Below are 14,097 nucleotides of genomic sequence, written 5' to 3'. Positions count from 1 at the left end.
GCAGCATCACAGAGAGCTGTGATGAGATGGGCGGAGCTGCTAATGTAAGGGGGTATTGTAAAATGTTTTTTTTTATATCTCTATTTGTTAGTCATGAGAGGTTTTTAGAAATGGTGATTTCATTTTGCACACAGCCCACTAAATAATATGCTTTTCTGATGAACTGTGTTTTGCATGGAGATTTAGTAAAAAATAAACAAAAAAACGCACACCAGAGCGGCGAAAATACCAAGTATAGTATTTATTTTGTAAAATCTATCGGGGGATATGTTTATTTTGTGCCAAAGCGTTCATCTCCGGTTCCCTTTAAGTGTAGAATACATAAGAGTGCTGTATATTTCCTATGTAACTGGTATCTTGTAAAAGGAAATAAATATGGCAGCCTCCACGTCCCTCTCACCTCGGTTCCCCTTTAAGTGGAATAATGCTGGTGTATTTCCTCTGCAGAGGCGGCTGCGGGGCGGAGTGATAAATCGGAATCGTATTACGGCGCGAGGACGCTTTACGCATAAATAGCGTTTAGTGATTTTTTCGCAGTTTTGTGGAGGCCAAAGAATTGGGATGTATTGCATTGTAATTGGGTGTAATATCACGGTGAGCGGCATAAACAATGAAAGAAGAAAAAAATCATCATTTTGGTAAAAACAGGATAAGTGTCGGCTCTTTACTCTGATGAGGTCCTTTATTTATTTTTAATTTCTCTGTAAATAAGCACTTCAGTCCTAAACGGCAATTTTCCTCCGTGTTCATTAGTGCTTCATTCAGGTCGATGGCCATCAACAAACGGCGTCCGCGCCACGCACCTCTGTCTATAGCGCCATTCCCCTCCTGTGCTAATGGTGGCATCTGCGCATCGTCTGCTGTGACAAGTAGCGGCGCTATTATTGTTGCTGTCTCATGTGGTGACCTCGGACTTCCAGCCAATCACATTGTCCCCGACCACCTGGACTTCCTGTCCCCCTCCCCACCCCCACAGCACCCACCCTCATCCCTCACGGACCACCTAGATTTCCTGTCCCCCCGCCCTCATCCCCACAGACCACTTGGATTTCCTGTCCCCTCCTCACCACCACAGCATCCCCCCTCATCCCTCACAGACCACCTGACTTCCTGTCCCCGCCCTCATCCCTCAAACACCACCTGGACTTCCTGTCCCAGCCTCACCCCCACAGCATCCCCCTCATCCCTCACAGACCACCTGGACTTCCTGTCTCCTCCCCACCCCCACAGAATCCCCCCCTCATCCCTCACAGACCACCTGGACTTCCTGTCCCCTCCCCACCCCCACAGCACCCACCCTCATCCCTCACAGACCACCTGGACTTCCTGTCCCTCCTGCCCTCATCCCCACAGCATCCCCCCTCATCCCTCACAGACCACCTGGACTTCCTGTCTCCTCCCCACCCCCACAGCATCCCCCCTCATCCCTCACAGACCACCTGGACTTCCTGTCTCCTCCCCACCCCCACAGCATCCCCCCTCATCCCTCACAGACCACCTGGACTTCCTGTCCCTTCCGCCCTCATCCCCACAGACCACCTGGACTTGTGTCATTGAGCAGAGACATTTAATGAAACAGTAAAAACCTAAAAGCTATATTTAAATATAAAATAAAATAGTGGGATAACTAAAAAAAGTATTTTTAGGAGAAGGACGATACATAAATGTATTTTTCTCATCAGTTAATTTTCACCTCAGATATCATTTAACAAGGGAAACTTTGGTTTTGCATTACATTTTAATAGGAGGGCTTCTTGGTCCTTTGTAGCCCCTTACACACTCCTAGGAGTTGTGGTTCACCATGAACTTGCTGGGTAATCTGTAACCCTGTACGGATAGTAAACTAGCTGCAGTGTGTGCTGATTTCACTACCTCCACTATGTATTGTATGTTACGCTTCCTTTAATGTAATTGCTCCTGTTATATGAAAGCTTCTTAATAACCTCTCCCCGGAGTTCTGCCTTAACATCCCCCGGCAGATGCTGGACCGAGCGCTCCAGGAATAGCTGGCGGCAGCGGCGGGTGCGTGGAATAAGCACAGTTACGTCTGGGCTTCCCCGGCTGATAAATAATATTATCAGAAGGCAGCAGCCGGCCTCTCGCTGCACAATGTGAGTAGTTACTATAATGGGAAAATCGATACTCAGCTGAAAACTCTTATTTTTAATGTCGGCCGACAGATGACAACCCGGCCTGACTTATTGCTGCGCCATTTTCTGTAACTTACCACCACGCCGAACTGCTCGGGCTCACACAGGTCCTCGTACTCCCCCTTCAGCTGCGACAGCGCCGTCAGCTCCTTCTGCTCCGGAAGGTTCTTTATCAGGTTCTGCAAGAGAAAGAACTGGTCAGGGATTCGATTTACAGTATAGATGATAAAATACGTAATTTATAGGCAGCCCAGCTTGAGTAATATGTGAGTGAAAACCCTGTCTACACTCTCTCTCTGCATCCCTGTGTGACAGCTTTACTCATATGACTTGTAGATCAGGTCTGATCATTGCTCTGTGCTGTCCTTCCTGTTCCTGTATATACTATATACACTGTACACCAACTGTGATATCTCTGCATCCCTGTGTGACAGTTTTACTCACATGACTTGTAGATCAGGTCTGGTCATTGCTCTGTGCTGTCCTTCCTGTTCCTGTATATACTGTATACACTGTACAGCAGCTCTGATATTTCTGCATCCTTGTGTGACAGCTTTACTCACATGACTTGTAGATCAGGTATGATCATTGCTCTGTGCTGCCCTTCCTGTTCCTGTCTATACTGTATACACTGTACACCAGCTGTGATATCTCTGCATCCCTGTGGGACAGCTTTACTCACATGACTTGTAGATCAGGTCTGATCATTGCTCTGTGCTGTCCTTCCTGTTCCTGTCTATACTGTATACCGTATACACTGTACACCAGCTGTGATATCTCTGCATCCCTGTGGGACAGCTTTACTCACATGACTTGTAGATCAGGTCTGATCATTGCTCTGTGCTGCCCTTCCTGTTCCTGTCTATACTTTATACACTGTACACCAGCTGTGATATCTCTGCATCCCTGTGTGACAGCTTTACTCACATGACTTGTACATCAGGTCTGATCATTGCTCTGTGCTGCCCTTCCTGTTCCTGTCTATACTGTATACACTGTACACCAGCTGTGATATCTCTGCATCCCTGTGTGACAGCTTTACTCACATGACTTGTAGATCAGGTCTGATCATTGCTCTGTGCTGCCCTTCCTGTTCCTGTCTATACTTTATACACTGTACACCAGCTGTGATATCTCTGCATCCCTGTGTGACAGCTTTACTCACATGACTTGTACATCAGGTCTGATCATTGCTCTGTGCTGCCCTTCCTGTTCCTGTCTATACTGTATACACTGTACACCAGCTGTGATATCTCTGCATTCCTGTGTGACAGCTTTACTCACATGACTTGTAGATCAGGTCTGATCATTGCTCTGTGTTGCCCTTCCTGTTCCTGTCTGTACTGTATATACTGTACACTAGCTCTGATATCTCTGCATCTCTGTGTGACAGCTTTACTCACATTACTTGTAGATCAGGTCTGGTCATTGCTCTGTGCGGTCCTTCCTGTTCTTGTCTATACTGTATACACTGTACACCAGCTGTGATATCTCTGCATCCCTGTCTAACAGCTTTACTCACATGACTTGTAGATCAGGTCTGATCATTGCTCTGTGCTGTCCCTCCTGTTCCTGTCTATACTGTATACTGTACATCAGCTCTGATATCTCTGCATACCTGTGTGACAGGTTTACTCACATGGCTTGTAGGTCAGGTCTGATCATTGCTCTGTGCTGCCCTTCCTGTTCCTGTCTATACTGTATACACTGTACACCAGCTCTGATATCTCTGCATCCCTGTGTGACAGCTTTACTCACATGGCTTGTAGATCAGGTCTGACCATTGCTTTGTGCTGTCCTTCCTGTCTATACTGTATACACTGTACTCCAGCTGTGATATCTCTGCATCCCTGTGTGACAGCTTTACTCACATGGCTTGTAGATAAGGTCTGACAATTGCTCTGTGCGGTCCCTCCTGTTCCTGTCTATACTGTATATTGTATACACTGTACTCCAGCTGTGATATCTCTGCATCCCTGTGTGACAGCTTTACTCACAAGACTTGTAGATCAGATCTGATCATTGCTCTGTGCTGTCCTGGCTGTTCCTGTCTATACTGTATACTGTACACCAGCTCTGATATCTCTGTACCCCCGTGTGACAGCTTTACTCCCATGACTTGTAGATCAGGTCTGATCATTGCTCTGTGCTGCCCTTCCTGTTCCTGTCTATACTGTATACACTGTACATCAGCTGTGATATCTCTGCATCCCTGTGTGACAGCTTTACTCACATGGCTTGTAGATCAGGTCTGATCATTGCTCTGTGCTGCCCTTCCTGTTCCTGTCTATACTGTACACTGGTGTACACCAGCTGTGATATCTCTGCATCCCTGTGTGACAGCTTTACTCACATGACTTGTAGATGAGGTCTGATCATTGCTCTGTGCTGTCCTTCCTGTTCCTGTCTATACTGTATACACTGTACACCAGCTCTGATATCTCTGCATCCCTGTGTGACAGCTTTACTCACATGACTTGTAGATCAGGTATGATCATTGCTCTGTGCTGTCCTTCCTGTTCCTGTCTATACTGACTTGTAGATCAGGTCTGTTCATTGCTGTCTGTCTTTGCGCCATGATGCCTCTTCTACTTCCTGGGCACAGACAGGAACAGGAAGTGATATGCATGGATCAGACCTGACTATAGATCACAGATGTGAAAGATTTGCAGGCAGAGGTATGGGGAAGGTGCAGAGGTATCAGAGCATTGCACAGCTTATATACAGGCTGTTGCTGAGACAAACAGGTTCTCAGATCATCGAGCAATCTAGGGCTGATTCAATACATTATACCTACAAGTCAAGCGATGCATTATGCTAGAGTGACCAGACGTCCCGGATTGCCCGGGACGCGTCCCGGATTGCCCGGGACGCGTCCCGGATTCGGGGTCCGCTGTCCCAGGCTTAATGAGGTCCCGGGAAACGTCCCGCTTTCAGCAGCGGAACGTCCCGGCCTCGGGACTCTGGCCACTCTCTCCTCAATGAACTGGCAGCGGCGTCTATAGACGCCGTGCCAGTTCATTGCCTGCAGCCCCGCTCCAGCCTCCTCTTCCGGTGTCTGTTCCGACACCGGCAGAGCAGAGCAGGGCTACGGCAAGATGGCTGCCGAAGCCCTGTACTGGAGACCTATTTGTGTCTCCAGTACAGGGCTTCGGGCGCCATCTTGCCGTAGCCCTGTCAGCGCGGGAGACTGCAGGAGAAGTAAGACGGTCCCAGGAGCAGCGCGCCAGAGGCCGGAGACTTCTGCCAGGTGAGTAAATCAATGCTTTCTTTTCCAGGTGAAAGGTTTGCCCGCATTGTTTCTTTTACAGGTGAAATGTTTGCGCGCATTGTTTCTTTTACAGGTGAAATGTTTGCCCGCATTGTTTCTTTTCCGGTGAAATGTTTGCCCGCATTGTTTCTTTTCCGGTGAAATGTTTGCCCGCATTGTTTCTTTTCCGGTAAAATGTTTGCCCGCAGTGCGTTTCTTTTCCGGCGAAATGTTTGCCCGCAGTGCGTTTCTTTTCTGGTGAAATGTTTGCCCGCATTGCGTTTCTTTTCTGGTGAAATGTTTGCCCGCATTGCGTTTCTTTTCTGGTGAAATGTTTGCCCGCATTGCGTTTATTTTGTACTGACATGTTTGCCCGCATTGCGTTTATTTTGTACTGACATGTTTGCCCGCAATGCGTTTATTTTGTACTGACATGCTTGCCCGCATTGCGTTTATTTTGTACTGACATGTTTGCCCGCATTGCGTTTACTTTGTACTGACATGTTTGCCCGCATTGCATTTATTTTATACTGACATGTTGCCCGCATTGCGGTTATTTTGTGCTGATATGTTGCCTATTGCGTTTATTTTCTGGTGTCCGGGGTAACTGTTACTGCATTTATTATTTAATGGTCATAGATGGCTATGTTTGCTGCTTTGTGGTTACAGTATACTATTAGCATCACACAGTTTCTGCACACCCATGATGCAAAGTCTCGTTTGTCCACATCATGGCGTAAACACTGCTTTCTTATGCCTCGCTGTTACATCATTACGTTAGCTCCGCCCATACAATGTCATGGCCACGCCCATTTTTTTGCTGCGGCGCACGCCGCAGCCTCCCCCCCAGTCTTCGTCGCTACGCGCTCCTCAGTCCTCCCCACTTTTCGCCGCGGCGCGCCCCCCCCCCCCCCCACGCCCCCCTCCCCGTCCCAGGTTGGACCCACAAAAATCTGGTCACTCTAATTATGCATATATTCTTGCAGATCGGGCAGTAGGGAGACGCTGGGGTCGCGGCTTTGTACATCGCTCGCCTCCGCCGTCCTCACAGCAACTCTCCCCTCCAGTTACTATTGGGCAGACCAAACACGGTTCAATAGTTTCGCTACTTAACCTTAATAAAGCTGAATATTTTATGGAGAGAGGGCACTTTCCTAATCTGCTGATCGTCAGCGCTAAGCGTACATTACGAGTCTCTTACAGAAACACAAACCATTAAAAATCTGGCAATTATTTTATGCCGTCCCTAAAATTTTTATTTTCTTTAAATGTTAATTGCGCTCTTAAAGGTTAGTTAAGTGAAGGCGCTGATCCGGGCCGCCCTTTAGCTTCCTGCCAAACGATAACCTTTCCTTTTATGTTCCCGAACAGGCAGCGATATTAACCCCGACAAGAGGAGGAGCGGCCAATGACAAAGCACTTCCCAAAATCCGCCTTAAAGAACCACTCCGCAAGATGAAGAAAAAACCTGTCCATTCTGGCGAGGTCTGGAGAGGGGTTTAGATGACAAAATGATTTGCTTTATAAAAAAAAGTTTCTGTACCGTGTTAGCAAAACAAATTATGTAGGTAGAAAAAACAAAGTCTTGTAAAAGTAATACCTATTAATGGCTAACTGATAGAGTTAAATAATGCAAGCTTTCTGGGGTCTAGTCCCCTTCTTCAGGCTTATTTCCAGACGTTAGCTGAAGTAAAACACTGATGCAGGTAAATAGTAAACATGAAGATGGCAGTTGTGCTGGTTACTGTTTTGCAGTTAGATGTCAGGTGATCAGCAGGCTGGAGCCAGTGAGCTTAGGCTAGCGCGCATGAAATCCAAGGTTTCTGAATGAAGCCAAGTCAATCATGTTACATAAGGAGTCATGAATCCCATTACACAATTTAAACCATGGTCATAAATTTGTATTTTTTATTTTGTTCATTTTTGAAGTTACCCTTAAGGAGAAACTGTGACCAAGAATTGAACTTCATCCCAATCAGTAGCTGATACCCCCTTTCCCATGATAAATCTATTCCTTTCCTCAAATGGATAATCAGGGGGCTCTGTATGGCTGATATTGTGGCGAAACCCCTCCCACAGTGTGATGTCAGACCATGGTCCAGACAGTTTCCGGTCTGTGAACCTCATTGCATTGTGGGAAAAAGCTGTTTACAGCTGTTTCCAACTGTAAAAAAGCAAGCAGCATCTCCTTCCACTGACATCACCTTCCAGCAGTAAAAATGTCACCATGTGATAAATGTCAGAATGTAAATCAGGAAGAGGAAAGATTTTACAATGGGCACACACTGCCTAAATCATTTATACATACTTACAACTTTTTTATATATTTTATATATTTTTTTACTGGAGTTCCTCTTTAAGAATAAGTACTTTGAGATCTTGCAAGCTGTGTCCTGGTTCACAGAAGTGTTGGGCCACTGGTGTGTCCATTTTACCCTCGTTAATTTTAAAGCGGTGATGGTTCATTTTTGTGCGCAGTTTTTGTCCTGTTTCTCCTATAGAGTTCCCTCTTGAGTATCATGTATACAACATTGGATGACTCTCAGGAAAATTGGTCTAGTGTAACTCACAGAAATATTAACAAATACCAGACCAAGTTTCCTGTGAGTGATTTTGGGCTCCCGCCTTTTGCATCTGTCCAATCACCCTCTGAGCACTGCTTTATCGATCAATCACATTACAGTCTACAGCTGCGCCCAGTGGCACCCCTATGTTCGGCACCTTTTTTGCCTGTCTTGTTCCCACGCTTACTATGCAGGGATGCTCATCCGGATTCCGGATATCCGAACTTTTTTACACAATCCGATTCGGAGGGAAGGAGGGGAGAAGGGAAGGAGGAGGAGGGGGCGGAGGGAAGGAGGAGGAGGGGGCGGAGGGAAGGAGGAGGAGGGAAGGAGGAGGAAGAGGAGGGATGGAGGAGGGGAGGAGGGGGAGGGGAGGAGGGAAAGAGGGAAGGAGGGGAGATGGAGGCAAGGAGGAGGAAGCAAGGAAGAGGAGGAGGAGATGAGAGGAGGAGGAGGAGGGGGAGGAGGAGAGGAGAGGAGGAGAGGAGGAGGGAAAGAGGTAAGGAGGGGAGGAGGAGGGAAGGGGAGGAGGAGAGGAGAGGAGGAGGGAAAGAGGTAAGGAGGGGAGGAGGAGGGAAAGAGGTAAGGAGGGGAGGAGGAGGGAAGGAGGAGGGAAAAAGGGAAGGAGGGGAGGAGGAGGCAAGGAGGAGGAGGGAAGGAGGAGGAGGGAAGGAGGAGGAGGAGGAAAGGAGGAGGAGGGGAGGAGGAGGGGGAGGAGGAGAGGAGGAGGGGAGGAGAGAAAGAGGGAAGGAGGAGGAGGAAATGAGGGGAGGGGAGGAGGGGGAGGAGGAGAGGAGGAGGGAAAGAGGTGAGGGGAGAAGGAGGAGGAGGAGGAAAGGAAGAGGAGGAGGAGGAAAGGAAAGGAGGAGGAGGAGGAAAGAAGGAGAGGAGGAGGAGGAAAGAAGGAGGGGAGGAGGAGGGAAGGAGGGGAGGATAGAGAAGGTGAGTAAGAGGATAGAAGGTGTTTTTAAAGGTTAGAAATGTTTTTAAAGCATTTTAAAAGGCACTTCCGGTTTCTCTATCCGGATATCCGAATAGGTCGGATATCCGTGGATAATGTGTTCAGATATCCGCGTTCATGCGGCTATCCAAAAGTTCGGATTCGGATATCTGAACTGGATCCGGATATCTGAATATCCGGATACGGAACAGTTCGGATTTTAAAAAGTACTATCCGAACATCCCTGCTACTATGAACAGGAAAATCAGATTATAACTAAATTGCTCTTTTACATATAACTAACGCTAGTCCAGATGAGTCCTCTGAGGCTAGAAAGCCTAGCTGAAGTGGTTAACAGCAGGCCGTGAGGGTTGTGTTGCTGCTGTTATCAGTCAGTGTTATCGCAGCAGTCAGACGACGAAAGGGCGGGGCTTGGACAGAGCTGTCCGAGATGATCGCAGGTCGCAAGTGGATGATGTACAGAATCATATATGAAGTAAGGCCAGTGGCGGACATACGGCCGTGCAGGCCGTGCCGCCGCACGAGGGCCCCTGAAGTTCCGCTGCTTCAGGGGCCCATTAAGTATTGCAGTTTTTTTTTTTAATTTTACCTTTTATTTTTATTTTAACCTGGGGGGCCCCTACTCCTGTCCTCCCCCCTCACATCGCCCCCCCCCCTCCCCCTCATGCGATGCGGCGTGAGAGCAGAAAATCCAGGAAGTCTCCGCCGGGGCTGCAGCAGACACTAGAGGCTGCTGCCGCTTGGTCTCCCGTGTCTCCAACTTTGTACACTGCTCGCTACTAAACCAGGAAGTAGCGAGCAGTGTACAAAGTTGGAGACACGGGAGACCAAGCGGCAGCAGCCTCTAGTGTCTGCTGCAGCCCCGGCGGAGACTTCCTGGATTTTCTTCTCTCCCGCCCGCCGCCGCCGCCGCCGCGCATACCGGGAGGGGGGCCCCGAGGTGAGTGAGGGAGGATAGGAGTCGGGCCCCCCACCCGGATAGCTACACACCCATCCACCCGGCTACCTTACCCACCCGGCTACCCACACACTCACCCGGCTACCTACCCACCCGGATACCCACACACCCACCCGGCTACCTAACCACCCACCCAGCTACCTAACCACCCTGCTGGCTACCTACCCACCCGGCTACCTACCCACCCGGATACCCACACACCCACCCGGCTACCTACCCGGCTACCTAACCACCCACCCGGCTACCTACCCGGCTACCTAACCACCCTGCCGGCTACCCACCCACCCACCCGGCTACCTACCCGGCTACCTAACCACCCTGCCGGCTACCTACCCACTCGGCTACCTAACCACCCACCCGGCTACCTACCCACCCGGCTACCCACCCACCCGGCTACCTAACCACCCACACATCTACGCACTCACCCGGCTACCTACCCACCCGGCTACCTAGCCACCCACCCGTCTACCCACCCGGCTACCTACCCACCCAGCTACCTAACCACCCTGCCGGCTACCTACCCACCCACCCGGATACCTACCCACCCACCCGGCTACCTACCCACCCAGCTACCTACCCGGCTACCTAACCACCCACCCGGCTACCCACCCGGCTACCTAACCACCCACACATCTACCCACCCGGCTACCTAACCACCCACCCGTCTACCTACCCACCCAGCTACCTAACCACCCTGCCGGCTACCTACCCACCCGGCTACCTACCCACCCGGCTACCTACCCACCTGGCTACCTACCCACCTGGCTACCTACCCACCCGGCTACCTACCCACCCGGCTACCCAACCACTCACCCGGCTACCTAACCACCCACCCGGCTATCTACACACCCACCCGGCTACCTACCCACCCACCAGGCTACCTACCTACCTACCCACCCGGCTACCTACCAACCCACCAGGCTACCTACCTAAAGACCCACCAGGCTACCTACCCACCCACCCAGCTACCTAACCACCCACCTACCCACCCACCAGGCTACCTACCCACCAGGCTACCCACCCGGCTACCCAGCCACCCACCAGGCTACTTACCCACCCGGCTAAGGGCTGCCTACCTACCTACCCACCAGGCTACCTATCCACCCAACCACCCATGGGAGCTGCGCGCTGGATGGAGGCTGGGACAGGAGGTCTGCTGCTGCAGGTGAGTAAATGGTTTTTTTTATTATTTATTTTAGCAGGTGTATGTTCTGGGCAGGTCTGCCACATGATTACGTGTATGTTCTGGGCAGGTCTGCCACATGATTGCATGTATGTTCTGGGCAAATTTGCTACATGATTGCATGTGTTTTCTGGGCATATCTGCCGAAATGATTGCACGTATTTTCTGGGCATATCTGCCGACATGATTGCACGTATTTTCTGGGCATATCTGCCGACATGATTGCACGTATTTTCTGGGCATATCTGCCGACATGATTGCACGTATTTTCTGGGCATATCTGCCGACATGATTGCACGTATTTTCTGGGCATATCTGCCGACATGATTGCACGTATTTTCTGGGCATATCTGCCGACATGATTGCACGTATTTTCTGGGCATATCTGCCGACATGATTGCACGTATTTTCTGGGCATATCTGCCGACATGATTGCACGTATTTTCTGGGCATATCTGCTCACATTATGTGTATTTTCATGAGAAAACCTGCTCACATTATGTGAATTTTCTGGGGAAAGGGTCACCAAAACCTGGGCCCACTGTCTTTGCGTTGCACTTTTCAAGGGAACCTGAGGTGAGAATAATATTGAGGCTGCCATATTTCTCTCCTTTTAAGCAATACCAGTTGCCTGGTTGCCGTTCTGGTCCTCTGCCTCTTATTCTTTCAACCATAGACCCTGAACAAGCATGCAGCAGGTCAGGGGTTTCTGACAATATTGTCAGAACTGAGAAGATTAAGCTGCATGCTTGTTGCTGGTGTAATTCAGTTTATTACTGCAGCCAAATAGATCAGCAGGGCCGCCAGGCAACTAGTATTGTTTAAAAGGAAATAAATATGGCAGCCTCCATATCACTCTCACCCCGGGATCACTTTAAATTACAGTTAGCTCCGCCCTTATCCGGTCATTGCCACGCCCATTTTTTGCCGCGGCGCTATGCGCCGCAGGTTCTATCCACGTCCCATTTTTTGCTGCGGCGTGGTTGGCGCGTCGTAGGTTATAGCCACGCCCATTTTTTGCCGCGGCGCGCTTCGCGCGCCGCAGGTCAGGGGGGCCCACAATTGATATTTTGCACAGGGGCCCACTGCTGCCTGTGTCCGCCACTGAGTAAGGCGTCAGTCAGTCGTGCAGTAGTTAGCAGGCAAGATAACATCTTTTTATTAATAATTAATTTGAAATAAAGTTTTAATGAAACAAATAAAAAGTACTAGAACTCGACTCAAGGTGAGAGGGATTTTGAGGCTGCCATATTTATTTCCTGTTAAACAATACCAGTTGCCTGGCAGTCCTGACGGTCTATTTGGCGGCAGTAGTGGCTGAATCACATTCCTGAAACAAGCATGCAGCTAATCCAGTCGCGGAGGATCGCAGGGCTGCCAGGCAATGTGTATTGTGTATAAGTGGAAATCAATATGGCATCCTCCATATCCCACTCACCTCAGATTCCCTTTATAATGCCGGTTTTGTCTGAACGCCGTCTGGCGTATGTCAGGAATCGGTAATCTCTGATCTGTGAGTTCATATTCATCCCCTTCCTGAGGCTCTCTGTATAAGCGCAGGGAAACGCACACTTTTTTCCTTATTTCGCCATTTAACCTTTCTGTAAACTGGACGCCGTGGAGACGCGTGGCGATGATCCCGACGCCGGGCATAAACCGCCGCACAGATCTCCATCATTTCCCTCCTGTAGCCTCTCTGTAAGCAAGTCAGTTTCCGCGCTCGTAGGCCTTGTACATTAACATACGGCGCACAATGCGCGCCACCCGGGACCTGCCGCCAGCCGCGCTGAAGAGCCTCAACTGCTGCATCAAATTGATAAGATGTCAGAAGCTAAAAAAAACAAAACAAAAGTAAAGGAAAGTCATGGTGCGTTCGCCGTGTGCCCATCCCAAGACGCCACTACAAAGGGAACATGGCGTACGCACGCAGAAACGCTGTCTAATTGTGCGAGTCGGCAATCGTCTGCCGTATCTGATGCCAGGAACATCTGTGCCGGTACCTGACTGGCAGAGACGGTGCCCCCCCCCCTTCCCCCCCGCCCAACCTGGTTTACCGTTGTGTCTCCATATGGATAAAATGGATGTGTAATGTAAAATTAATCTGCGCTCCGAGCAGCGCTGCCTATCCCTACATATGAGGGATGTGCAGGGCTGAGGGGCCGACTTCACACAGATATCAGAAACAAAGAGAGAGGAGCTCAAATCCTGCACAACTCTCCTCATAAAGGCAGCGGGAGCGGCTGGGGGCGGAACAGAGTGTCGGAGGTCAGAGGAGGAAGACTCAAGGGGGTGCAACACTTCCTGTAACTGACCAAGCTCCACAAATATGGCAGTTACCCAAACACAGAGGGGCAATATGCAGAGAGCATCAATAAAGGAGGGGGGGGGGGGGGGGGGGCTCTGCTGTACTCAGACATTGCCATGAATGTCCATAAATGACTGCAGCTGACATTGTCTCTGTATGTCTGCCCTACATGGAGTATAGACTGCCCAAAAAAACTCCAAATTTCACTTCAATGCAAATGATTGATGCCAAAGAGCACAAAGCTCACAAACTAGGTCCTTGAGTAATTGTGTGTTAGGATTAGAAAAGTGGGCGCAGCCATCACCAGCCAAATACATACCCGGGCAACCAGCTAGTATATCTATAATGCATAGAGTACACTATAAGCTTATAGTACAGTGCAGCTCCCCCAGGTGGTCCAGCCTGGACTCCACAAGACCTGTGATGGTGTCCTGTGGTATCTGGCTATATATCTATAATACATATAATACACCACCAGCCTATAATATAGTGCAGCACCCCCTGGTGGTCAGGCATGGACTCCACAAGAGCTATGATGGTGTCCTGTGGTATCTACCTATATATCTATAATACATATAATACACCACCAGCCTATAATATAGTGCAGCACCCCCTGGTGGTCAGGCATGGACTCCACAAGACCTGTGATGGTGTCCTGTGGTATCTGGCTATATATCTATAATACATATAATACACTATCAGCCTATAATATAGTGCGGCTCCCCC

At 49.5% G+C, this 14,097-nt stretch overlaps 1 protein-coding gene across 4 annotated transcripts in view; it reads right to left on the bottom strand.

Annotated features, from left to right (window-relative positions):
* Positions 1–14,097, bottom strand: part of DIAPH2 (diaphanous related formin 2) — a 1,596,586-nt gene that overhangs the window by 690,699 nt on the left and 891,790 nt on the right. For all 4 annotated transcript variants that reach the window (XM_068249979.1, XM_068249980.1, XM_068249981.1 and 1 more), the window contains one exon: positions 2,228–2,329. In XM_068249979.1, the coding sequence (XP_068106080.1) occupies positions 2,228–2,329 (102 nt within the window). The remainder of the gene's footprint in view (positions 1–2,227; positions 2,330–14,097) is intronic.

This window comes from Hyperolius riggenbachi, chromosome 8, assembly GCF_040937935.1.
Source record: "Hyperolius riggenbachi isolate aHypRig1 chromosome 8, aHypRig1.pri, whole genome shotgun sequence".
Lineage (NCBI taxonomy): Eukaryota > Metazoa > Chordata > Amphibia > Anura > Hyperoliidae > Hyperolius > Hyperolius riggenbachi.
The sequence above is the reverse complement of the archived record's forward strand: the minus strand, read 5'-3'. Positions and strand labels throughout refer to the sequence as shown.